Raw genomic sequence first — 27,518 nt, 5'->3', positions numbered from 1 at the left:
GTTGCGTTTGGAGAGCCCCTGTGTGCCTGAACATTGGAGCTCCCCCACATTTGACCCCATTTTGGAAACTAGACCTCCCATGGAACTAATCTAGATGTGCGATGACCACTTCAAACCCTCAAGTGCTTCACAGAAGTTTATAACAGAGCCTTGAAAATAAAAAATCATTTTTCCTCAAAAATGATGTTTTGGCAAGAATTTTTTTATTTTTACAAGGGTAGCAGGAGAAATTGGACCCCAATAATTGTTGCCTAGTTTGTCCTGAGTACGCTGATACCCCATATGTGGGGGGAACCACTGTTTGGGCACACGTCGGGGCTCGGAAGGGAAGTAGTGACTTTTGAAATGCAGACTTTGATGGAATGGTCTGCGGGCGTCACGTTGCGTTTGCAGAGCCCCTGGTGTGCCTAAACAGTAGAAACCCCCCACAAGTGACCCCATTTTGGAAACTAGACCCCCCAGGGAACTTATCTAGATATGAGGTGAGCACTTTGAACCCCCATGTGCTTCACAGAAATTTACAACGCAGAGCCGTGAAAATAAAAAATCACTTTTCTTTCCTCAAAAATGATGTTTTAGCAAGCATTTTTTTTATTTTCACAAGGGTAACAGGAGAAATTGGACCCCAGTAATTGTTGCGCAGTTTGTCCTGAGTATGCTGGTACCCCATATGTGGGGGTAAACCACTGTTTTGGCGCACGTCAGGGCTTGGAATGGAGGGAGCACCATTTGACTTTTTGAATGCAAGATTGGCTGGAATCAATGGTGGTGCCATGTTGCGTTTGGAGACCCCTGATGTGCCTAAACAGTGGAAACCTCTCAATTCTAACTCCAACACTAACCCCAACACACCCCTAACCCTAATCCCAACCCTAACCACAAGCCTAACCCCAACACACCCCTAACCATAACCCTAACCACAAGCCTAACCCCAACACACCCCTAACCATAACCCTAACCACAGTCTAATCTTAACCCTAATTCCAACCCTAACCCTAAGGCTATGTGCCCACGTTGTGGATTCGTGTGAGATTTTTCTGCACCATTTTTGAAAAATCCACAGGTAAAAGGCACTGCGTTTTACCTGCGGATTTACCGTGGATTTTCAGTGTTTTTTGTGCGGATTTCACTTGCGGATTCCTATTGAGGAACAGGTGTAAAACGCTGCGGAATCCGCTCAAAGAATTGACATGCTGCGGAAAATAAAGCACAGCGTTTCCGCGTGGTATTTTCCGCACCATGGGCACAGCGGATTTGGTTTTCCATAGGTTTACGTGGTACTGTAAACATGATGGAAAACTGCTACGAATCCGCAGCGGCGAATCCGCAGCCAAATCCGCTGCGGATCCGCAGCCAAATCCGCACCATGTGCACATAGCCTAAGGCTAGGTTCACATTGTGTTAGCATATGCGCTAAACGGATTGCACTAACGGAATGCGCTAATGCAATGTACAAAAAGGGATTGCGTTTAGGGATCCCTCTAGCACAGATGCCCGATCTGCTCTACTGAGAACGGACCCAAAAACGCTTCAAGCAGCGTTCGAAGTCCGTCAGAAAATAACGGGACATCGCTAACGCATGCCAAAAATGGCATACATTAGCGATGCGTTAGATACATTGCGGTCAATGGCTGCGCTAACGGATCCATTACATTGCGTTAGTGGCGCTATGTAACGGATTCCGTTAGCGGACTGCAACTAACGCAATGTGAACCCAGCCTAATTCTAACCCTAATTCTAGCCCTAACCCTAGTAGGGAAAAAAAAATAAATATATATATATATATATATATATATATATATATATATATATATATATATATATATATATATATATATATATATATATATATATATATATATATATATATATATATATATATATATATATTTTTTTTTTTTTTAATTTTTTTACCCTACCTATGGGGGTGATTAAAGGGGGGGGGGTATTTATTTTTTTTTTTTTTTTATGTTGATCGCTGTGATAGGTTCTATCACAGCGATCAAAATGTACTTGTAACGAATCTGCCGGCCGGCAGATTCGGCGGGCGCACTGCGCAGGCGCCCGCCATTTTCCAAGATGGCGGCGCCCATGCAGCAGCCGGACGGACACAGGGAGGGACGCGGGAGGTCATGGCTGGATTGTAATATTTCACCAATTTTCATTGGTGAAATATTACTATAGCTCTGATTGAAAGTGAAACGTCACTTTCAACAGCCAATCAGAGCGATCGTAGCCACGGGGGGGGTGAAGGCACCCTCCTTCCCCCCCCGGGCTAAAGTACCACTCCCCCTGTCCCTGCAGATCGGGTGAAATTGGAGTTAACCCTTTCACCCGATCTGCAGGGACGCGATCATTCTGTGACACAGCATATGCGTCACAGGTCGGATTGGCACCGACTTTCATGAAGCATACGCTGTCACAGGTCGGGAAGAGGTTAAAGGGAATCTGTCAGCAGGTTTTTGCTAGTTGATCTGAAAACGGCATAATATAGGGCACAAGAGCCTGATTACAGGGATGTGTATTGTAGTTTGAATACAATCAGTGTTTTGTCAGCAGGAGATTACTACTACAGGACTACATCTTACATGCCAGGCAGTCAGGCTAATCAGTCTTACCCGTCCCCACCACTGATTAGTAGCTAACTGACAATTCATAGTGTACACAGGAAGTTGCCAACCAGGGGTGTGGGTTGGGTTATACACAGGAAGCTGCCCGTCAGTTGTATGGGTAGGGTTATACACAGGAAGCTGCCAGTCCTGGGCGGGGTTATACACCTGAAGCTGCCAGTCATGGGCGTGGGCTGGGTTATACACAGGAAGCTGCCAGTCAGGGGTATGGTTGGGGTTATACACAGGAAGCTGCTAGTCGTGGGGTGGGTGGAGTTATACACAGGAAGCTGCCAGTCCTGGGCAGGGTTATACGCAGGAAGCTGCCAGTCCTGGGCAGGGTTATACGCCGGAAGCTGCCAGTCCTGGGCGGGGTTATACGCCTGAAGCTGCCAGTCATGGGCATGGGCTGGGTTATACACAGGAAGCTGCCAGTCAGGGGTATGGGTGTGGTTATACACAGGAAGCTGCCAGTCATGGGGTGGACGGGGTTATACACAGGAAGCTGCCAGTCCTGGGCGGGGTTATACACCGAAAGCTGCCAGTCAGGGGTGGGGTTATACACAGGAAGCTGCCAGCTAGGGGTGGGGGCGGGGTTATACACAGGAAGCAGCCAGTCAGGGGTGGGAGCGGGGTTATACACAGGAAGCTGCCAGCCAGGGATGGGGGCGGGGTTATACACAGGAAGCTGCCAGTTGGGTGGGGACGGGGTTATACACAGTCAAGAAGCCTTAGTTCTGCTACTTCTACATCATACAAATAAGGATTCTATGAAACTTACACCAAGCAGCTCAGTAAGTGAGATTTCCCTGGAATCAGGCTTCCTTGTCCTGTATTGTGTTGCTCTTGCATTAAATAGCAAAAACCTTCTGACATGTTCCCTTTGATTGCCTGCAGATCCGTGGGGTCTGGATCCTAAGACCCCTAAGATCGCCCAAAAGTCATCCAAGAAGTGCGCACCACCTGCCTGAGTGCAAACACAGAGCAGAGTCCCCCACATTTCTCAAGAGCCTTTTGAGTAATCGGTAGGGGTCTTGCATTTATACACTGCTCAAAAAATTAGAGGGAACACTAAAATACCACATCTTAGATATCACTGAATGAAATATTCCAGTTGCAAATCTTTATTCATTACATAGTAAAATGCGTTGAGAACAATAAAACATACAAATGATCAATGTAAACCAAAATGAATATCACATGGAGGTCTTTATTTGGAATGATACTCAAAATCCAAGTGGAAAATCAAATTACCGGCCGATCCAACTTCAGTCGAAATGCCCGAAGACAAGGAAATGATGCTCATTAGGTGCAAATGATCTCGCCCCTAGAGGTACAGTAGCACGAGGCGGTGTCTACAACCCACACAAGTTGCTCTGGTAGTGTAGCTCATCCAGGATGGCACATCAATGCGAGCTGTGGCAAGAAGAGTAGCTGTATCTGTCACCACAGTGTCCAGAGCATGGAGAAGATACCAGGAGACAGGCCACTACACCAAGAGACCTGAAGGGGGCCATAGGAGGGCAACAACCCAGCAGCAGAACCGCTAACTTCTCCTTTGAACAAGGAGGAGCAGTGCCAGAGCCCTGCAAAATGACCTCCAACAGGACACTAACATCCATGTATCTGCTCAAACTATCAGAAACGGACTCCATGAGGGTGGTATGAGTGCCCGACGTGCACAAGTGGGTGTTGTGCTTACAGCCCAACACCGTGTAGGGAGATTGGCATTTGCCAAAGAACACCAAGATTGGCAGATTCAACATTAGCACCCTTTGCTTTTCACAGATGAGCGTGGGTTCTCACTTAGTACATGTGACAGACGTGACACAGCCTGGAGACACCGTGGAAAACGTTCTGCTGCCTGTAGCATCCTCCAGCATGACCAGTTTTGCAGTTGGTCAGTAATGGTGTGAGGAGGCATTTTATTTGGAGGGCTACACAGCTCTCCATATGCTAGCCAGAGGTACCCTGACTGCCATTATGTACCGGGATGAGATCCTCAGACCCATTGTAAGACCATATGCAGGTGCACTGGGGCCTGTGTTCCTCCTGATGCATGACAATGCTACGCCTCATGTGGTCAAAGTGTGTCAGCAGTTCCTGCAAGATGAAGGTATTGATGCTATTGTTTGGCCTGCCCGTTCCCCAGACCTGAATCCAATCGGGCACATCTGGGACATCACGTCTCGTTCCATCCACCAAATCCACATTGCACCACAGACTCAGTAGTTGACTGATGCTTTAATCCAGGTATAGAAGGAGATCCCTCTGGAGACCATCCACAGCCTCAAGACCATGCTCAGGCGTTGTAGGGAGTTTATACAGGTACATGGAGGCCACACACACTACTGAGCATCATTTCCTTGTCTTGAGGCATTTCCACTGAAGATGGATTAGCCTGTAGTTTGATTTTCCACTTTGATTTTGAGTATCATGCCAAATCCAGACCTCCATGGGATATTCATTTTGATTTACTGTATATACTCGAGTATAAGCCGAGATTTTCAGCCCAAATTTTTGGGCTGAAAGGGCTCCTCTCGGCTTATTCTCGAGTCATGGTCGGCGGATGAGGGGGAGAGAGGTCTGTCGCATACTCACCGGCTCCTGGCGCTGTCCCTGCCTGTCCCATGGTCTTCGGGTGCCGCAGCTCTTCCACTGTTCAGCGGTCACGTGGTACCGCTCATTAAAGTAATGAATATGGACTCCACTCCCGTAGGGGTGGAGCCGCATATTCATTCCTGTAATGAGCGGTACCAGTGACCGCTGACAGAGGAAGAAGCTGCAGTGCCCGGAGACCATCTGTCCGGGAGAAGGAGCCAGGGACCGCGCCGGAGCAGGTGAGTATTTCATATTTACCTGTCCGCGTTCCACCCGCCGGGCGCCGCTCCGTCTTCCCGTCCTCTTGCTGTGACTGTTCAGGTCAGAGGGCGCGATGACGTATTGGTGTGCGCGCTGCCCTCTGCCTGAACAGTCAGTGTGGAGAGACAGGACAGTGAGGAGCAGCGGGCAGCGACGACAGGCGAGTATGTCATTTTTTTTTTTTTTTATTATTATTGCAGCAGCATTATATGTGGCACAGCTTTATATGGAGCATCTTATGGGGCAATAATGAACGGTATGGAGCATTATATGTGGCACAGTTTTATATGGAGCATCTATGGGGCCATAATGAACTACATGGAGCATTATATGGGGCATCTATGGGGCCATAAAGAACTGCATGGAGCATTATATGGGGCCATGAAGAACTGCATGGAGCATTATATGGGGCATCTATGGGGCATCTATGGGGCCATAAAGAACTGTATGGAGCACAGGTACATTGATCATTTTTGTTTTATTGTACTCAACGCATTCTACTATGTGGTGAATAAAGATTTGTAACTGGAATTTTTCATTCAGTGATATATAGGATGTGGCATTTGTGTTCCCTTTATTCTTTTGAGCAGACTAATTTCCCCCTTCTTTATTTCCTATTCTTTTGCATGTTTCTCACACTTAAATGTTTCAGCTCACCAAACAAATTTAAATATTAGACAAAGATAACAAAATTAAACAAAAAATGCAGTTTTAAATGAAGATCTTTATTATTAGGGGAAAAAGAAATCCAAACCTACAGGGCCCTTAAAAACCCTTAAGCAACAACTGCAATCAAGCTTTTACGATAACTGGCAATGAGTCTTTTACAACCCTCTGGAGCAATTTTGGCCCACTCATCTTTGCATAATTGTTGTAATTCAGCCACATTGGAGTGTTTCCAAGCATGAACCACCTTTTTTAAGGTCATGCCACAGCATCTGAATATGATTGAGGTCAGGACTTTGACTACGTCACTCCAAATCTTAATTTTGTTTTTCTTAAGCCAATCTGAGGTGGACTTACTGGTGTGTTGTGAATAACTGTCTTGCTGTATAACCCTGTGTACTTCAGCCTAAGCTCACGAACAGATGGCCAGACATTCTCCTTCAGGATTTTTTGGTAGACAGCAGAATTAATGGTTCCATTTACCACAGCAAGTCTTCCACATCCTGAAGCAGCAAAACAGCCCCAGACCATCACACTACCACCACCATATTTTACATATGATGTTCCTTTATTGAAATGCTGTGTTACTTATGCGCCATTTGTAATGGGACATACACCTTAAAAAAAAAAAAAAAAAAAAAAAAAAAAAAGTTGAACTTTTGTCTCGCCCATTCACTTTGTATTCTCCCAAAAGTGTTATTGGGTCATCAAGATGTTTTCTAGCAAAACTGAGACAAGCCTTTATGTTCTTATTGCTCAGCAGTGGTTTTCTCCAGTTACCTTCCACGACTGTGGTACTGGAGGATGTCTCCCCGCCCTAATGGGGTACAGGAAACGCAAAAGAGGTTAAATACCCTCCCCTTCCTGCCACCTCCAGTGTTTTTCCTGTCCCCTATGGGGCATGAAGAGGTTCTGCTGTAGTGCTGCCGTGGCCGGCGATCAGAGCACTCACTCGTTACCTATAGCCGGGCAGCCTGGGTTGGGTATATTCCTCCTCCCTGCGGCGCTGCTCCCGTATGGTGGACTCGGGACAGCTCCTTCTGGAATAAAGCGGAGCGGTGTTGTGCGGCTGGGGTCCCCGTGCGGCTCACTGGCATTCCTTCTCTCCTGCTGGCCGGAAACGGTGGACGCGCGAACCGGAAGTACCCCGAACTTCCAGTTCACGGCATGTGCGTTCCAGCGGTGGAGCGCACGCGCGTCTTACAGCAACAAGTATGGTGGGGCATTGCGGTTCTTCCCCCTACGCAGAACAGTTGTGCAGGCTGTTGTCCCCAACTAGAAATTATTTGTTGGTACTACTCCAGTACCGCTGCCGTGGAAGGTGACTGGAGAAAATAGAATTATTCTTACCGTTAATTCGGTTTCTAGGAACCTTCCACGACAGCATTAATTTCCCTCCCTATTTTATGATGTTATCGTTTACTTCCTGCACCTGAGTGGTAATTATGCATTCTACTGTGTCCAGAAAAAACACTGGAGGTGGCAGGAAGGGGAGGTAGTTAACCTCTTTTGTGTTTCCTGTCCCCCATTAGGGCTGGGAGACATCTTCCAGTACCGCTGTCGTGGAAGGTTCCTAGAAACCGAATTAACGGTAAGAATAATTCTATTTTTCGTCATGGAACTCCGCCATGCAGACCATTTTTGCCTAGTCCCTTTCTTATGGTGGAGTCATGAACACTGACCTTAACCCCTTCATGACCCAGCCTATTTTGACCTTAAAGACCTTGACGTTTTTTGCAATTCTGACCAGTGTCCCTTTATGAGGTAATAACTCAGGAACGCTTCAACGGATCTTAGCGGTTCTGAGATTGTTTTTTCGTGACATATTGGGCTTCATGTTAGTGGTAAATTTAGGTCAATAAATTCTGCGTTTATTTGTGATAAAAACGGAAATTTGGCGAAAATTTTGAAAATTTCGCAATTTCCACATTTTGAATTTTTATTCTGTTAAACCAGAGAGATATGTGACACAAAATAGTTAATAAATAACATTTCCCACATGTTTACTTTACATCAGCACAATTTTGGAAACAAAATTTTTTTTTTGTTAGGAAGTTATAAGGGTTAAAATTTGACCAGCGATTTGTCATTTTTACAACGAAATTTACAAAACCATTTTTTTTAGGGACCACCTCACATTTGAAGTCAGTTTGAGGGGTCTATATGGCTGAAAATACCCAAAAGTGACACCATTCTAAAAACTGCACCCCTCAAGGTACTCAAAACCACATTCAAGAAGTTTATTAACCCTTCAGGTGCTTCACAGCAGCAGAAGCAACATGGAAGGAAAAAATGAACATTTAACTTTTTAGTCACAAAAATTCTCTTTTAGCAACAATTTTTTTATTTTCCCAATGGTAAAAGGAGAAACTGAACCACGAAAGTTGTTGTGCAATTTGTCCTGAGTACGCTGATACCTCATATGTGGGGGTAAACCACTGTTTGGGCGCACGGCAGGGCTTGGAAGGGAAGGAGCGCCATTTGACTTTTTGAATCAAAAATTGGCTCCACTCTTTAGCGGACACCATGTCACGTTTGGAGAGCCCCCGTGTGCCTAAAAATTGGAGCTCCCCCACAAGTGACCCCATTTTGGAAACTAGACGCCCCAAGGAACTTATCTAGATGCATATTGAGCAGTTTGAACACCCAGGTGCTTCACAAATTGATCCGTAAAAATGAAAAAGTACTTTTTTTTTCACAAAAAAATTCTTTTAGCCTCAATTTTTTCATTTTCACATGGGCAACAGGATAAAATGGATCCTAAAATGTGTTGGGCAATTTCTCCTGAGTACGCCGATACCTCATATGTGGGGGTAAACCACTGTTTGGGCACATGGTAAGGCTTGGAAGGGAAGGAGCGCCATTTGACTTTTTGAATGAAAAATTATTTCCATCGTTAGCGGACACCATGTCGCGTTTGGAGAGCCCCTGTGTGCCTATGCATTGGAGCTCCCCCACAAGTGACCCCATTTTGGAAACTAGACCCCCCAAGGAACTTATCTAGATGCATATTGAGCACTTTAAACCCCCAGGTGCTTCACAGAAGTTTATAACGCAGAGCCATGAAAATAAAAAATAATTTTTCTTTCCTCAAAAATGATTTTTTTAGCCTGGAATTTCCTATTTTGCCAAGGATAATAGGAGAAATTGGACCCCAAATATTGTTGTCCAGTTTGTCCTGAGTACGCTGATACCCCATATGTGGGGGTAAACCACTGTTTGGGCGCACGGCAGGGCTCGGAAGGGATGGCACGCCATTTGGCTTTTTAAATGGAAAATTAGCTCCAATCATTAGCGGACACCATGTCACGTTTGGAGAGCCCCTGTGTGCCTAAACATTGGAGATCCCCCAGAAATGACCCCATTTTGGAAACTAGACCCCCAAAGGAACTAATCTAGATGTGTGGTGAGGACTTTGAACCCCCAAGTGCTTCACAGAAGTTTATAACGCAGAGCCATGAAAATTTAAAAAAAAAAAATTATTTTCTCAAAAATGATCTTTTAGCCTGCAATTTTTTATTTTACAAAGGGTAACAGGAGAAATTTGACCCCAAAAGTTGTTGTCCAGTTTCTCCTGAGTACGCTGATACCCCATATGTGGGGGTAAACCACTGTTTGGGCACATGCCGGGGCTCGGAAGTGAAGTAGTGACATTTTGAAATGCAGACTTTGATGGAATGCTCTGTGGGCGTCACGTTGCGTTTGCAGAGCCCCTGATGTGGCTTAACAGTAGAAACCCCCCACAAGTGACCCCCATTTTGGAAACTAGACCCCGAAAGGAACTTATCTAGATGTGTGGTGAGCACTTTGAACCCCCAAGTGCTTCATAGAAGTTTATAATGCAGAGCCGTGAAAATAATAAATACGTTTTCTTTCCTCAAAAATAATTATTTAGCCCAGAATTTTTTATTTTCCCAAGGGTTACAGGAGAAATTGGACCCCAAAAGTTGTTGTCCAGTTTCTCCTGAGTACGCTGATACCCCATGTGTGGGGGTAAACCACTGTTTGGGCACACGTCGGGGCTCAGAAGGGAAGTAGTGACTTTTGAAATGCAGACTTTGATGGAATGGTCTGCGGGCGTCACATTGCGTTTGCAGAGCCCCTGATGTGCCTAAACAGTAGAAACCCCCCACAAGTGACCCCATTTTAGAAACTAGACCCCCCCAAGGAACTTATCTAGATATGTGGTGAGCACTTTGAACCCCCAAGTGCTTCACAGACGTTTACAACGCAGAGCCGTGAAAATAAAAAATCATTTTTCTTTCCTCAAAAATGATGTTTTAGCAAGCATTTCTTTATTTTCACAAGGGTAACAGGAGAAATTGGACCCCAGTAATTGTTGCGCAGTTTGTCCTGAGTATGCTGGTACCCCATATGTGGGGGTAAACCACTGTTTGGGTGCACGTCGGGGCTCGGAAGTGAGGGAGCACCATTTGACTTTTTGAATACAAGATTGGCTGGAATTAATGGTGGCGCCATGTTGCGTTTGGAGACCCCCTGATGTGCCTAAACAGTGGAAACCCCTCAATTCTAACTCCAACACACCCCTAACCCTTATCCCAACTGTAGCCGTAATCACAACCCTAACCCCAACACTCCCCTAACCCTAACCACAACCCTAATTCCAACCCAACCCTAGCCCTAAGGCTATGTGCCAACGTTGCGGATTCGTATGAGATTTTTCAGCACCATTTTTGAAAAATCCGCGGGTAAAAGGCACTGCGTTTTACCTGCGGATTTACCGCGGATTTCCAGTGTTTTTTGTCCAGATTTCACCTGCGGATTCCTATTGAGGAAGAGGTGTAAAACGCTGCGGAATCCGCACAAAGAATTGACATGCTGCGGAAAATACAACGCAGCGTTCCCGCGCGGTATTTTCCGCACAATGGGCACAGCGGATTTGGCTTTCCATATGTTTACATGGTACTGTAAACCTGATGGAACTCTGCTGCGGATCCGCAGCGGCCAATCCGCACCGTGTGCACATAGCCTAATTCTAAAGGTATGTGCACACGCTGCGGAAAACGCTGCGGATCCGCAGCAGTTTCCCATGAGTTTACAGTTCAATGCAAACCTATGGGAAACAAAAATTGCTGTACACATGCTGCGGAAAAACTGCACGGAAACTCAGCGGTTTACATTCCGCAGCATGTCACTTCTTTGTGCTGATTCCGCAGCGGTTTAACAACTGCTCAAATAGAAAATCGCTGTTGTAAAACCGCATTGAAATGCGCAGAAAAAACATGGTAAATCCGCCATAAATCCACAGCGGTTTAGCACTGCGGATTTATCAAATCCGCAGCGGAAAAATCCGCAGAGGAACAGAATACGTGTGCACATACCGAAACCCTAACCCTACCCCTAACCCTAACCCTAGTTCTTACCCCAACCTTAGTGGGAAAAAAAATATATTTTTTTTTTTATTGTCCCTACCTATGGGGGTGACAAAGGGGGGGGGGGGGGGTCATTTACTTTTTTTTTTTTTTATCTTGATCACTGAGATAGGTTATATCTCAGTGATCAAAATTCACTCTGGAACGAATCTGCCGGCCGGAAGATGGAAGATGGCGGCGCCCAGGAAAGAAGACGGACGGACCCCGGGAGGCCAGGTAAGTATAAGGGGGGGGAGATCAGGGCACGGGGGGGGGGCGTCGGAGCACGGGGGTGGTGGACCGGAACACGGGGGGGGTGGATTGGAGCACGGAGTGGGGGATCGCTGTGCGGGCGGGTGGATCGGAGCACGGGGGGGTAGGGGAATCGCTGTGCGGGGGGGGGGGATCGCTGTGCGGGGGGGGGATCGGAGTGCGGGGGGGTTTGATTGGAGCACGGGGGGTGTGATTGGAGCACGGGGGGAGCGGGCAGGAGGACGGGGGAGCGGAGCACAGGACCGAGGGGAGCAGACCGCAGATCGGGGGGCTGGGGGGGGGGGGCGATCGGAGGAGTGGAGTGGGTGCACATTAGTGTGTCCAGCCATGGCCGATGATATTGCAGCATCGGCCATGGCTGGATTGTAATATTTCACCATTTTTTTAGGTGAAATATTACAAATCGCTCTGATTGGCAGTTTCACTTTCAACAGCCAATCAGAGCGATCGTAGCCACGAGGGGGTGAAGCCACCCCCCCTGGGCTAAACTACCACTCCCCCTGTCCCTGCAGATCGGGTGAAATGGGAGTTAACCCTTTCACCCGATCTGCAGGGACCCGATCTTTCCATGACGCATATGCTGCGTCATGGGTCGGAATGGCACCGACTTTCATGACGCAGCGTATGCGTCAAAGGTCGGGAAGGGGTTAACTGAGGCAAGTGAGGCCTGCAATTCTTTGAATGTTGTTGTGGGATCTTTTGTTACCTCTTGGATGAGTCGTCGCTGTGCTTTTCGGGTAATTTTGGTTGCCTGGCCACTCCTGGGAAGGTTCACCACTGTTACATGTTTCGCCATTTGTGGATAATGGCTCTAACTGTGGTTTGCTGGAGTCCCAAAGCTTTAGAAATGGCTTCATAACCTTTTCCAGACTGATAGATCTCAATTACTTTGTTTCTCATTTGTTCCAGAATTTTTGGGATCGCGACATGTCTAGCTTTTGATGATCTTTTGGTCTGTTTCACTTTGTCAGGCAGGTCCTATTCATCGTATATACTCGGGTATAAGCCGAGATTTTCAGCCCATTTTTTGGGGCTGAAAGTCCCCTTCTCGGCTTATACTCGAGTCATACCAAGGGGTCGGCAGGGGAAGCGGGGGCTGTCTAATTATACTCACCTGCTCCTGGCGCAGTCCCTGCTTCTCCTGTACTGAACGGTCACATGGTACCACTCATTACAGTAATGAATATGCGGCTCCGCCTCCCATAGGGGTGGAGCTGCATATTCATTACTGTAATGAGCGGTAACGGTGACCGCTCAGTACAGGAAGAAGCTGCTGGAAGCAGGGACTGCACAGAGCCAGGAGAAGGTGAGTATAACGGGGAGGGGAGCGCTGCGCGATATTCACCTCTCCTCGTTCCGGCGCCACTCTATCTTCAGCGTCTTCTGCAGTGACGCTCAGGTCAGAGGGTGCAATGACGTGGTCAGTGCGCGCCCTCTGCCTGAATGTCAGTGCTGAAGATAGAGCGGCGCCGCAATGAAGTCAGGTGAATATTGAAAGTGCTGGGGGCCTGAGCGACGGAGAGGTGAGTATGTGATTTTTTTTTTTTTAAACTTTTTTTTTATCGCAGCAACAGCAAATGAGGCAAGTGTCTATATAGAGCATCTAAGGCTACTTTCACACTAGCGTCGGTACGGGGCCGTCGCCATGCGTCGGCCCGACGCACGTTGTGAAAGAAATGAACAACGGGGGCAGCGGATGCAGTTTTTATTCAGTCGCCATGACAGCACAACGAGAGAGGGGATCCGCCCTTCAGGGACAGGAAACCTACAGACATAAAAAGGCGGTACCTCTCTCCCACGTCAGTTGGTTTCCTGTCCCTGACAGCGGAACCTCTTCAGACAGGCCTGTGAAGAAGGTCGAAGGTATGAAGACGTCCCCACTCCTGGCAGGCCGGTGCAGGTAGCGGGGGTCCCCTACCTCGGCCTGATCAGGAGACAGGAAGCACCACACAGCAGGGGGACTGTTTGTGTAGGTGACAGCAGGAGGAAGCAGCCTCAGACACATAGGCTGGCTTCTGTGGTGTCCGCAACAAGGGGGTACCTGTGGAAGGAATCTACGCTCGGTGCGGTCTGCTGGGTCCTCGGAAGCCCGTCTGTGCCTGGCGGGGGTCGGTGTCGGTCCGGTGAGGTGTCCGCTGCTGTCCTGGTCCACGTGTCTGCTTGGCGCCGCTGCCGCGTCCGGATGGGGCGTGTCCGGATGATGCGGCGCGGCCGGATGACGTGGCCGGGCATGCGCAGTAGCGCCGTTTTCCGGCCAATGGCGGCGCCCAGCTGGAGGGACGGTCCGGGCTTCTGGGGATGGTCTGACTGTCTTCCGTCGGGCAGCGGCACGGAGCGGTGGCGGTCCCCCATCGATTAATATGATATTCGGCACCTGGAGTTCCCTGCTGACCCCCATCCGGGGGCGGTACCCTGGGGGCTTTATTAATGCTGCACACGTGGGTGGCTGGTGTTCCTGTCTCATTCCATGATGGAGTCGCCAGAAGGAACTCAGAGCAGCCAGCAGCAGCAGCAGCTTCAGCAGTCAGAGAAGCCTCGGAGGAGCTCCCAGCGTCTGTCTAGTGGCAGTAGCCGCGCTGGTGGAGCTAAGGAGGCTCAGATTTCAAGACCAAAGTCCTCAAGCCGTAAGGAATTGCCGGCTGTGAAGGACCCTCCATCTACGGTACCACTCATTACTGACGGGGTAAGTGATCTTCGTGAAAGTTCACTTAAGGTACCTTCACACATAACGATTTCGTTAACGATATCGTTGCTTTTTGTGACGTAGCAATGATATCGTTAAGGAAATCGTTCTGTGTGACAGCGACCAACGATCAGGCCCCTGCTGGGAGATCGTTGGTCGCTGAACAAAGTCCAGAACTTTATTTCGTCGCTGGATCTCCTGTGGACATCGCTGGATCGGCGTGTGTGACACTGATCCAGCGATGTCTTCACTGGTAACCAGGGTAAACATCGGGTAACTAAGCGCAGGGCCGCGCTTAGTAACCCGATGTTTACCCTGGTTACCAGCGTGAAAGTAAAAAAAAAAAAACATTACATACTTACCTACCGCTGTCTGTCCCCGGCGCTCTGCTTCTCTGGTCTGGCTGTGAGCGTCGGTCAGCCGGAAAGCAGAGCGGTGACGTCACCGCTGTGCTTTCCGGCCGCTGTGCTCACAGCCAGACCAGAGAAGCAGAGCGCCGGGGACAGACAGCGGTAGGTAAGTATGTAGTGTTTGTTTTTTTTACTTTCACGCTGGTAACCAGGGTAAACATCGGGTTACTAAGCGCGGCCCTGCGCTTAGTAACCCGATGTTTACCCTGGTTACCCGGGGACTTCGGGATCGTTGGTCGCTGGAGAGCTGTCTGTGTGACAGCTCTCCAGCGACCAAACAGCGACGCTGCAGCGATCCGGATCGTTGTCGGTATCGCTGCAGCGTCGCTTAATGTGAAGGGGCCTTTAGTGATTGTTTTGTTCCCCTTATTTTCCCTCTCTCCTTACTAGGGGAGGAAAAGTTTAACTAAGGCCAAACATAGGCAGTGTGCCGAATGCGCAGAGCCACTTCCGGAAGGGCATTTAAGGAAGCTGTGCAAGACATGTATACAACGTTTGCTGGAGGAAGAGGCTCCTGATCTGACCTCCACAATTAGAGAGATGGTTAGACACGAAGTGAGAAGTTCTGTAAAATCCAGGTCTCGGGTGACGGAAGTTGAAAGGTCATCCCCTTTATCTGATGTACATTCGGACTCGGGTGAGCTGAGCTCTGGATCCCTCCCGTCTTCCTCCTCCTCTGAGGATCTGGAGTCTAGTCGGGCCTGTTTGTCCCTGGATAGGGTTAACCATCTTGTTAAAGCAGTTAACAGTACAATGGGGATAGAGGACGCCCAGTCGGAATGCTCCATTCAGGATGTTATGTTCAAAGGTATTGAGCGGAAATCCCGTAGAGCCTTTCCAGTGGTTGACAAGATTAAATCGCTAATTTCAAAAGAGTGGAAGAAACCCGAGAGAAAGGGGTCACTTCCGCCTGCATTTAAAAGAAGATATCCCTTTGAGGAGGAGGCTTCATCCTCATGGGATAAAGTTCCGAAGCTGGATGCGGCAGTCGCCAAAGCATGCAAGAAAACATCTCTCCCCTTTGACGACTTGGGAAACCTAAAGGACCCATTAGACAGGAAAACTGATATTTTCCTTAAAGGAGCCTGGGAGACTTCGGCTGGGTCCTTGAGACCAGCTATAGCAGCCACCTGTACAGCTCGGTCCTTGATGGTATGGTTAGGACACCTCGAAGATCAGCTCAAGGATAAGGTCCCCAGAACTGAAATATTATCCTCTATGCCTATAATCCAGGATGCGGCAGCTTTCCTTTCGGACGCATCAGCAGACTCGGTCAGGTTGGCCGCCAGGTCCTCAGCGTTATCTAACGCAGCCCGGAGAGCGCTATGGATAAAATGCTGGCCAGGGGACTTACAGGCCAGAACAAAGTTATGTAGCATTCCCTGTGAAGGAGCTCACTTATTCGGACCGGTCCTAGATGAATTATTGGAAAAGGCAGGGGATAATAAAAAACGCTTCCCTTTCCTAGGAAGACCCTTTTACAGACGGGACTACAATAGAGGATGGTCTAACCGCAGAAGGCCATATAGAGATTCTAACAGGGAATCTACCAGATACGACAGCAACAGAAGGAGGGGTAAAGGATTTATGTTTAATCCTTCACGAGAGTTTAAGAAACCACAATGACTGGCGGACCAGGTGGGGGGTAGGCTTTCGGCCTTCTACCCGGCCTGGGTACGGATCACGAGTAGCCCATGGATTCTAGGCATCATGGACAAGGGCCTAAAGTTTGACTTCCACCATATTCCTCGGGACAAGTTTATGTTGACACCTGTTCGTTCCTTCTCTACAGATCAGTTGGTGCTGGAGTCTGAGGTCCGGGAACTTCAACAAAAGAAAGTTTTGGTCAGAGTCCCTACTGGAGAGGAAGGTAGGGGGTTTTATTCCCCTCTATTCCTGATAAAAAAAACCTGACGGTTCATATCGCACTATTATTAATTTGAAAGGCCTGAACAATTTTTTGTTGGTTCCCTCCTTCAAGATGGAGTCGGTTAAAACGGCAATAAAATTACTCTTTAACCATTGTTTTATGGTTGTCTTAGATCTCAAAGACGCCTACTACCATGTTCCAATACATGTAGATCATCAAAAGTTTCTTAGGGTGGCCGTTTCACTAGCCGGCACGATAGAGCATTTTCAATATCAGGCACTTCCCTTCGGAGTCGCAGTTGCACCCCGGGTGTTCACAAAAATCATGGTGGAGGTTATGGCGCACTTACATGAACAAGACATATTAGTAATCCCATACCTAGATGATTTACTAATTGTGGGTCAATCAGAATCACATTGCAAGGACCAGCTAGAAAAAGTGATGAGAGCTTTGAACGGCTTGGGCTGGATAATCAATCTCAAAAAGTCGCGTCTTCAGCCCCTAAAAATACAAGAGTTTCTGGGATTTATTGTAGACTCTAGTCGGCAGGAGTGTCGCCTGCCGGACGCAAAGGTAGCTAAGGTTCAACGGCTGGTCACCAGGGCGATTGGCAATCCCTTAGTGTCGGTTAGAAGTGCAATGTCTCTCTTGGGTACTCTTACGTCTTGCATCCCGGCGGTCCTCTGGGCCCAGTTCCACACAAGGACACTACAATGGGACGTTTTACACAATTCCCGTCATCTAGGGGCTCACCTCGATAGTAAATTTACACTTTCTGCGGAGACTACACATTCCCTTGTTTGGTGGACTCACACTTCAAATCTACATAGGGGGGTCCCTTGGATAAATCATGTATCTAGAGTATTGACTACGGATGCTAGCCCTAAAGAATGGGGGGCTCACTTAGGGGAGGATTGGGTTCAGGGGCTATGGCCTCAGTCTGAAGAGGACTCATCCTCCAATCTGAAAGAGCTGTTGGCTGTAAAACATGCCTTAAATAAATTCCTTGTACCCCTACAGGGTCGACACGTCAGACTATTATCGGACAATCGGGTAACCGTGGCCTACATTAATCGTCAAGGTGGTACACGATCCAGTTCATTGATGAAGGTCGCAAATCATATTTTTCAGGTGGCCGAAGAACATCTTCTCTCTCTGACGGCTCTTCATATAAGAGGAAGTATCAATACCAAAGCCGACTACTTAAGCCGCAACAGACTCGGACAGGGAGAGTGGTCGCTAAATCCAGCCGTCTTCAAGCAGATCATTCAGTTATGGGGTTGTCCAGAGATAGACCTTTTTGCCAGCAGGGGAAACAAAAAATTGCACCAATTCTGCTCCCTAAATCCAAAAGACAACCCATATGCTGTGGACGCTCTGCTGATATCTTGGCGCTTCAGTCTCGCATATGCCTTTCCCCCTCTAAACCTAATACCATTAGTTCTGAGGAAGATTCGGGAGGACAGGGCCCAGGTAATCTTGATAGCCCCATTCTGACCCAAGAGGCCATGGTTTTCTTGGCTGAGGAAGATGTCTGTCTGCCAACCATGGATTCTCCCAGAACTGCCAGATCTACTCTCCCAAGGCCCAATCCTCCATCCACGAGTAGCCAACTTACACCTAGCGGCATGGAACTTGAAAGGTCTTTACTGAGGGGGAAGGGATTCTCTCAGAATTTAGTAAATACACTCCTTAAAAGTAGGAAACCCTCTACAACGAACATCTATGTTAGAGTGTGGAGAAAATTTCTATCATGTTCAGGGGCTCAAATTGACCAGAAACCATGTATAAACCAGATTCTTGAATTTTTACAGAAAGGACTAGAGATGGGCTTGGCCACAAGTACTCTCAGAGTACAAGTGTCGGCTCTGGGGGCACTATACAATCTTAACTTAGCCAGTAATCACTGGATATCCAGATTTTTCAAAGCAGTCACTAGGTCCAGACCAATCATTAAACAAAGGTTAGTCCCATGGGATCTGAATCTGGTTCTCTCAGCCCTAACGCAAGCCCCATTCGAGCCTATCGATACCATTCCTGTAAAAATCCTTTCAATCAAAACAGCCCTCTTGGTTGCACTCACATCTGCTAGAAGGGTTAGTGATCTGCAGGCACTTTCCAGACATCCACCATACATACAGTTCAGGGAGGATAGAGGAATCTTGAAACCCGATCCCCTCTATCTTCCAAAAGTTGCGTCAAAATTCCACAGGGTACAGGAGGTAGTCCTACCCTCATTTTGCTCCAACCCTGCTAACGATAAAGAACGTAAATTTCATTCCTTAGATGTAAGAAGATGCCTCCTTAGATATATTGCAGTTTCAGATGCCTGGAAAAAAGATAACTCTCTGTTTGTAGCCTATCAAGGGGTGAGGAAGGGTCTTAAGTATCTAAAAACACTCTAGCCAGATGGATCAGGGAGGCGATCTCTCTCGCTTATACAGCAGGTGGCAACAAAGTTCCAGATGGTATAAAGGCACACTCCACGCGGGCTGTAGCATCTTCCTGGGCGGAGAGGTCAGAAGTATCGATCGAAGACATATGTAAGGCGGCCACATGGTCTTCTCCTTCTACCTTTCTTAGACACTACAGATTAGATCTGGGTAGTTCCTCGGACCTTACGTTTGGGAGAAGGGTGCTGGAGGCTGTTATCCCCCCCTAATCTTCCTTGTTTTCTCTGAAAGTCTCTCGTTGTGCTGTCATGGCGACTGAATAAATACGTACGCTACTCACCTGGTAGCAGTGTTTTTTCAGGAGCCATGACAGCACCCTTAGATTCCCTACCCTATTTTTTGGATGATTCAACACCCTTTCGGTTTTCCGTAAAATTCCATGTTCACTTACATAATAAAATGTATTTGTTTATATGCTGCATCTGTGTTATTAACCAAGGTGGTCCTCTCATGCTCTGGAACCAACTGACGTGGGAGAGAGGTACCGCCCTTTTTATGTCTGTAGGTTTCCTGTCCCTGAAGGGCGGATCCCCTCTCTCGTTGTGCTGTCATGGCTCCTGAAAAAACACTGCTACCAGGTGAGTAGCGTACGTATTTCAACGCTTCCGCTGCCCCATTGTAATGTCCGGTGAGGAGGGGGCGGAGTTTCGGCCGCGCATGCGCGGTCGAAAATGGCGGACTCGACGCACAAAAAAAGTTACATGTAACTCTTTTTGTGCCGAGGGTCTGCCAAAACACGACGCATCTGTCGCACGACGGATGCGACGTATAGCCATTTGTTGCAGTGCGTCGCTAATGCAAGTCTATGGAGAAAAAACGCATCCTGCGGGTACATTTGCAGGATGCGTTTTTCTCCAAAACGACGCATTGCGACATACGTCACACAACGCAAGTGTGAAAGTAGCCTTATGGGGCATAATCAACGTACTATAATGGGGCAAATGTGTCTCTATGGAGCATCTTATGGGGCATAATCAACGTTTGTGCAGCACTATATGGCGCAAATATCTTTATGGAGCATCTTATTGGGCCATAATTATTGTTTGTGGAGCATTATATGGGGCATGTGTCTGTATGGGACCATAATCAACTTTTGTGCAGCATTATATTTGGCAAATGTGTCTATGGAGCATCTTATGGGGCCATAATCAACATTTAAACATTTATGCAGGATTATGGGGCCATCATAAACTTTATGGAGCATTATATGGGGTTCCTGATTCAATATGGATATTCAAAAACACTTAACCTACTGATGTCTCAATTAATTTTAATTTTATTGGTATCTATTTTTACTTTTGACATTTACCGGTAGCTGCTGCATTTCCCACCCTAGGCTTATACTCAAGTCATTAAGTTTTCCCAGTTTTTTTGTGGCAAAGTTAGGGGGGTTGGCTTATACTCGGATCAGCTTATACTCGAGTATATACGTTAAGTGATTTCTTGATTGAGAACAGGTGTGCCTGCCAGTAATCAGGCCTATGGCTAGGGAATTTGGACTCTGCCTCCCAAAGATGTGATAAACCAAAGTTCATTTATGTTTTAAGGGGGTAGCACTTTTTCACACAGGACCCTGTAAGTTTGTTGTCATGGGTTTACCTTGACAGAGAAGAGCCAAAAGACCACAGTGTCTGATTTCTCCTACTCCTGCACTGATAAGAAGCACTTCACTTTCTTATTAACCCTCAACTGGTGAGGTGGGGTTTTGTCACGCAACTGGTGATGTGGGGTTTCCTATACCCCAGTGTTTAGAAATCTCTAATTTTTACAGAAAATGCAAAGATCACATTTGTTTTAATCGTTTTCTTGTTGGCGATTGATTACACATGAGTATAACAATTTTTTGACACCCACAAGTATCGAAAAATGTAATACTTTGATAAAAATAAAGAAGTTTTCAAAATTTGAATGTGTAAAACAGAATTACATGAGTGGTGATGTGGGGTTCAGCAAGGCCAAGACAGCACTTAGCGACAGCTAGCTCTTATGCGTGGCCAGAAGAGAGCGGCCTTGATGACGTCCTGTTGACAAGGAAATGGATGGAAGCTAGTGAGACACGTATCCTCATACAAGCATTTTTATAATGAATGGCAGCCGAACAAAAATTCCCTGGGGTGTGGCAAACCCCACCTCCCCAGTTGAGGGTTAAACTGTGCAGGTTTCTTTTATCAATGCAAGGGTTAATCTGCTCACTTGAGAGCTCCTGGAAGCTTTCTTAGCTGAGCACTGTTAACCACTTCCATCTCCTATATAAACTCCGGCCTGGTTAGCGCTCATTGTCAGAGTAGTCTTTTTCTGCATGGCTGGAGGTTGTGGGTGGTTGTTACTTGAGAAGGTCTTTGGATTTATCTGTGACTGTTGCTAGGTTTTGGGGGGGTATAATTCCCCTTCTTCTCCTACTTTGGTTTAACCCCATCCTCCACTCCCTGGTGCCTTTATCTGATATATGTGAGTATATTTGTATGTTTGTTTAATTTTAGTTATCTCTGTTCGTATTACATTTAGACTTGTTGGTGTAATACGGTACACTACTACTCCCCTCTACCCCCTGTGTGGGGGAAGGGTACAGACTGAGGCCGAATTGAGGAGCTAAGGTAAGGTACGTGGCCTCGGCATCTTCACCATCAGAAGTAATCCGGGGAACAGGGCGAGATAGGGTGCCTCCTAGTATTAGGGACGGGACAGGGAAGGAGTCCCTGGTCCCTGAACACCCAACAACAGTCGTGACATTTTAATTTCTTTTTCCGTTAATAATAAAGATCTTCAGTTTAAAAACTGGATTTTGTTATCTTTGTCTAATATATTTTAAATTTGTTAGGTGATTGAAGTGTGAAAAACATGCAAAAGAATAGGAAATCAGTAAGGGGGTAAACACTTTTTCACACAACTGTGTGAATGTATGTGTATATATAGCCCTGCCCTGTGCAGATTGGTGGTCACACATACATATGCACATATACATGTAGCAAACAAACAGGGCTGGGCTTTAATTTCCCCTTATTTCCAAAGTGATCAGATGTTTTCTGTTAGTCTGACCCTGTTTTCATAGACATGAGCAGGATTCTTCAGATGTGCTCTTTGATGTGCATTGGGTAAACCTATGAATCCTCCGCTATAATCGTGGTTTCCTGTGCTCTCGCTTTCTGGACGTCTGCCAGTACATTTTTATCCCATAGCTCCATATTCACATCTGTTAGACAAGGCCGTGTCTGTGAGCTCTTGTTGAAAAGATGTGTACACAGTCATTTCTTTGGAGGAAATGTCAACAGTAAAAAAAAAAAAAAATCTGGCATTAATGCAGTGGAGAGATAAAAGCCTGCTGCTGTAATATGTTATCATCCAGTGTGAGTGAGGTCTAAAGCTGCAGGACACAAATATCACGAGGACTTTACACTGACCGGCTGACACGTACCACAAGGTACGATGTATAGTCTTGGATCCTGCTTCTTACACCTGTATTATGTATTTCAGCACTTGGAGACTGAAGATCACTGTAGAAAAGCTGCGCTGTTCAGCTTCATTTACTGTTTACATTCAGCTGGAGCTCAGAACAGCTGATCGGTGGCAGTGCCGGCTGCCGGACCCCCGCTATCTGCTGTTGATAATCTATATTAAGGGTAGTATAGAAACTTGCAAAAAAAGAAAAATAGGTAGCCATATAATGCAGGTCTTGTGCACTGAATGACAATTTATATATATCTATATATTTATAGTTTCTTAGGTGAATGAATACAAATAACCCATGCCACAAAAAATACAGAAAAACATTTAAAAAGTTAAAAAGTGCATAACAGTACAATACTGAATACAAGACATAATAAATCACCATGATAAGTGTTGGGGCCAAAAATACCCCCGATCTATAAGACATCAAACCCTCTAGCATAGAAAATACAACATATCATATACTGTGTGAAGTGCTAAATACTACAAAAATCTGTTAAATATATGAAGGGCCAAACTCTGTGGACCTTGTTATCTTGTATCTTCATATATTGCACAGATTTTTATGGCGTCTTGGTTTCGGTCTTCTATTTAGGCAGGGCTATTATACACTTTTTAAATGTGTTTAACGCATTTTACGCCACACCGATTATTTGTACTGCCCCGGAGGCTGCATTTTCTCTGTAACTGGGGCTAATAAATCAGCCCCAGTCACAAAGGAAATAAGATGATAGTTTAAATATTGAAAGCCCCATCTTCCACCAAAAGGTCTTTTATTACCTTATATGTGGGGGCACAATGTGTAATATAAATAAAAAATAGCAGGTAAACAAAAGTAAATATAAATGCCACTGTCAAACCAAATCGCTATTAGTAGCCCAGCCGCTGTAAATAACAGTATTATTAATAAAAATGAGAAAAAACAGCATATAATGGTGACATACAAATGAAGCTCCATCTATCACAAAAGACTAAAAAATTACTTGAATATCCATAAAAGTGACTTTATATATGACTGTCGTAGTTGAATTTGGCACGCAGAAGGACTTTGCAAAAAAGAAGAATTTTGTATGTCAGAATTGCTTATTTGCTGATTTTGTCACAGAATATAAGAAACGCTTGACAATATTTGTTTTGTTTTTTTCTGAACTTGGTGAAAATCTAACCAATAATTTAGCAGAAGACGCAGGACATAATTCCCTCCCATTCTCTTCTACTTTGCTCTGGCAAGCGACTGAGGCGTGGGCTTTTTCCCATCTCCCATTGCTGGCCGAACAGTGGGGGGAGGCTCCTTCTGCAGTCATCAGGATTGTTGAAATGGAAGAATATACGATGACTTAGCCGCTGTGTTTACTTGTTCGTGTGGAGGTGCAGAAAGCTGCCTTGCATCCATGAGCGCCTGGTATTTGTCCAGTAGCAGGGAGCCGAACGTTTTCTTCCCACTGTGTCCACACAGCTCCCAGTATAGCTCTCTCCTATCAGTAATAATGAGCACATGGGCTGCAGGTTCTGGACACTTGCCACGGTTGGCAAGTTGCCTTGTCCTTCAGTGCTGAGGGAGCCCTGCCCCTGTAATATCAGATGTGACTGCCTGAAGCTACGCGATACATTAATTACCCTGCATGTATTAATATTAAAACAAGAGACTGTCTTATACTATTTCACGTACTGAAACTTTTTCAATAACTTCTTGCAGGGCTTTTACAACCATGCGTCTGAAAAAGGGTCCTTCTCACTCGTTCCATCCGCCGACCACCATCCATTTATCTCGAGGAAGCCATGTTTATACATTTGCTAATGGCTCTGCAGACCATGACAGCTCCTCAGAAGAAGAACTTGACATTATGGAACTGCGAGCAAGAGGAGGCGAGCTTCACAGACAGAGTGCATCTAGAGAAAAAGTCAGTGACCTCGTTCTGTTGGAGCACGCCATTACAGAGAATGACAACCTTAACAAACTGGCACTGCAGTATAGCTGCAAGGTAATAACGTACAGCTGATTTCTCTGTCATAGTCCTCTATACTGGGATAAATGCACTGACTGGGACAGAGAAGGGGGCTAGCTTGCTTTTTAAAATAAGTATACTATAAGCCCACCTCAAATACTGCTGTATTCATGTGCCAGCACAGGAAAGCTGTCCTCTGAGAGAATGCTTAGGATCTAATCATCCATCTCCCCAGTTGGAGTAGCTAGCTGAGGCTAATTACCTATATTTTGGCTGTGAAACTCCCTTAAAGGGAACCTGTCACCCCCAAAATCGAAGGTGAGCTAAGCCCACCAGCATCAGGGGCTTATCTACAGCATTCTGTAATGCTGTAGATAAACCCCCGATGTATCCTGAAAAATGAGAAAAAGAGGTTAGATTATACTCACCCAGGGGTAGTCTGGTTCTGGTCTGATGGGCGTCGCGGTCCGGGGCCTCCCATCTTCTTAGATGACGTCCTCTTCTTGTAGTCACGCCACGGCTCCGGCGTACTTTGTCTGCCCTGTTGAGGGCAGAGCAAAGTACTGTAGTGTGCAGGCGCTGGGCCTCTCTGACCTTTTCCTCAACAGGTCAGACAAAATACGCCTGCGCCGGAGCCGCAGCGTGACTACAACCAGAGGACGTCATTGTAAGAAGATGGGAGGCCCCGGACCGGACCACGACGCCCATCGGACCTGATCCGGACCACCCCTTGGTGAGTATAATCTCCTGGGTGAGTATAATCTAGCCTCTTTTTTTCATCTTTTAGGATACATTGGGGGCTTATCTACAGTATTACAGAATGCTGTAGTTAAGCCTCTGATGCCAGTGGGCTTAGCTCACCTTCGATTTTCGGGGTGATAGGTTCCCTTTAAGGCGGCCATACACATCAGCTCAACCTGCTGTTTTTGTCAGGATCAGCCAATCTTTAGTTAAATTTCAACATGACCTGACCTTTTGTTTCTCCAGGAAATAAGTGGCTGCGAGCGGTTTATTCCCTGCTCTGAATTGGAGCATGCTCGCAAGTGTATAGGGAAAGTGTGACAGGAATAGTTGTTGAACAACTGTATTGCCATCTTATAGTAGCTGGTAGTATAAGTTAATGGTAGGATTGACAGACTGCCTAATATGTATGGGGGCCTCCCGACTCTCCCCGACAGATGATATATTGGAGATAAGGGTCACATAGTTTGAATTATAACACCCGACCCTATTGTACTGTAGCAGAGAAGCTGCTGCCAGAGCTGTTCAGCAGTGGGTTTATGCTCTCACCCCCAAAAAGGAAAATGGACTGATGCAAAAGTTTGGGCACCCTGCATGGTTAGCACCAAGTTGAACCCCCTTTTGAAACTATCACAGATTGGCTACAAAAAGTTTACAGACGAGTTTTTAAATTCTTGTTTGAGGGATTTTCATCTATTCATTCTTGGAAAAGTTCTGTGAGATTCCTGGTTTATCTTGCATGCATCTTGCATGCACTGCTATTCTGAGGTCTAGCCACAGATTTTCAATGATGTTCAGATCAGGGGACTGTGAGGGCCATTGTAAAACCCTTAAAAGGGTTAATTTTTCTTCAATTCTGACCACTGTCACTTTGAGGCAATAACCATGAAACGCTTCAATGGATCCCACTGATTGAAGTTTTTGCATGACTTTTTGTACTTCATGGTAGAAAATACACCTTAAAATCTGTTGTACAGTTTCTCCTGAGTACTCCATATGAGGTCGAAAACTACTTTTGAGGCACAATGCAAAGTACCATATTGGAGGAATTGCTATTTATTTCTACACCTTCCAGAGAGAGCTTTGTAATGAAAAGTCCTATTAAATTGCAGTGATTGTCGTCATTGCCTGTGTGAATGTAACTGTATTGGCATCACAGTTTCTATGTCCCGCTGCATTCACCCTCCTGGTTAATATGTATTTTCCTTTCTATAGGTTTCTGACATTAAGAGGATAAACAAGTTATTAACAGAGCAGGACATGTACGCCTTAAAGACCATCAAGATTCCAGTCAAGGTTCATGGCTTTCTAACAGAGCGGCACAAGGACACTAATACACAAAACAGCCAATCAGCAGATTGTATAGACCTTGGCATTGAGTCTGGCGACGAGGCATCAGTCACCCGGACAGAAACCCAGAACATAACTCAGTACTTCCGGAAAATAGACCAGAACATTGAGGCTGCAGCGCAGAACCAGGAGCTGTTCAGTGAATCATTGGACCTTGGTACCAGCAGCCATCTGCTCTCCGCCGGCCCGAGGAACAAAGACCCCAATCTAGGAGCAGATTGGGGCATCCGATGGTGGAATGCTGTTGTCATTATGCTTTTAATTGGGATTGTGCTGCCAGTATTTTATATCCTTTACTATGAAAAGTGGAAAGGCCCAGAGAAATCGACGTTTGGCAATTTCACAATAAACAGTACAACAGCAGAGACTTAGCAGATCCGATGCCAAGACCCTTCCAGTAGGCACAGAGACATTTTGATACAGGAGGGTGAAGTGTTTCTTTAGTCTTAACAGGAACAAGCTGCTCACTACCATATGTCAGTGTTTGCTAGGGGGAGAAATACCCCTGGAGCACTCATCAGTAGGGTTGAGCGAAACGGGTCGAAAATATTCAAAAGTCGCCGACTTTTGGCAAGGTCGGGTTTCATGAAACCCGACCCCTGTGTGGGGTCGGCCATGAAGTCGGCGATCTTTTGAATCTAGAATCGGAATTCCGATACCGATTCCCGATATGTTTAAGATATCGGGAATTGGTATCGGAATTCAGATTTAAGTGTAAAATAAAGAATTAAAATAAAAAATATCGCAATACTTACCCTCTGACGCGCCCTGGTACTAACCGGGAACCTTCCTTCCTTAGAATCAGCCTTCCAGGACCTTGCGGTGACGTCGCGGCTTGT

The 27,518-nt window shown here is 46.4% G+C and overlaps 1 protein-coding gene across 3 annotated transcripts in view; it reads left to right on the top strand.

The window, feature by feature from the left end:
- Window positions 1–27,109, top strand: part of LYSMD4 (LysM domain containing 4) — a 38,324-nt gene extending 11,215 nt beyond the window's left edge. For all 3 annotated transcript variants that reach the window (XM_069766305.1, XM_069766306.1, XM_069766307.1), the window contains 2 exons: window positions 24,339–24,624; window positions 26,545–27,109. In XM_069766305.1, the coding sequence (XP_069622406.1) occupies window positions 24,339–24,624; window positions 26,545–27,051 (793 nt within the window). In that variant the 3' untranslated portion in view covers window positions 27,052–27,109. The remainder of the gene's footprint in view (window positions 1–24,338; window positions 24,625–26,544) is intronic.
- Window positions 27,110–27,518: the final 409 nt, after the last annotated feature.

The sequence above is a fragment of the Ranitomeya imitator genome, chromosome 4, assembly GCF_032444005.1.
Source record: "Ranitomeya imitator isolate aRanImi1 chromosome 4, aRanImi1.pri, whole genome shotgun sequence".
NCBI lineage: Eukaryota > Metazoa > Chordata > Amphibia > Anura > Dendrobatidae > Ranitomeya > Ranitomeya imitator.
The sequence above is the reverse complement of the archived record's forward strand: the minus strand, read 5'-3'. Positions and strand labels throughout refer to the sequence as shown.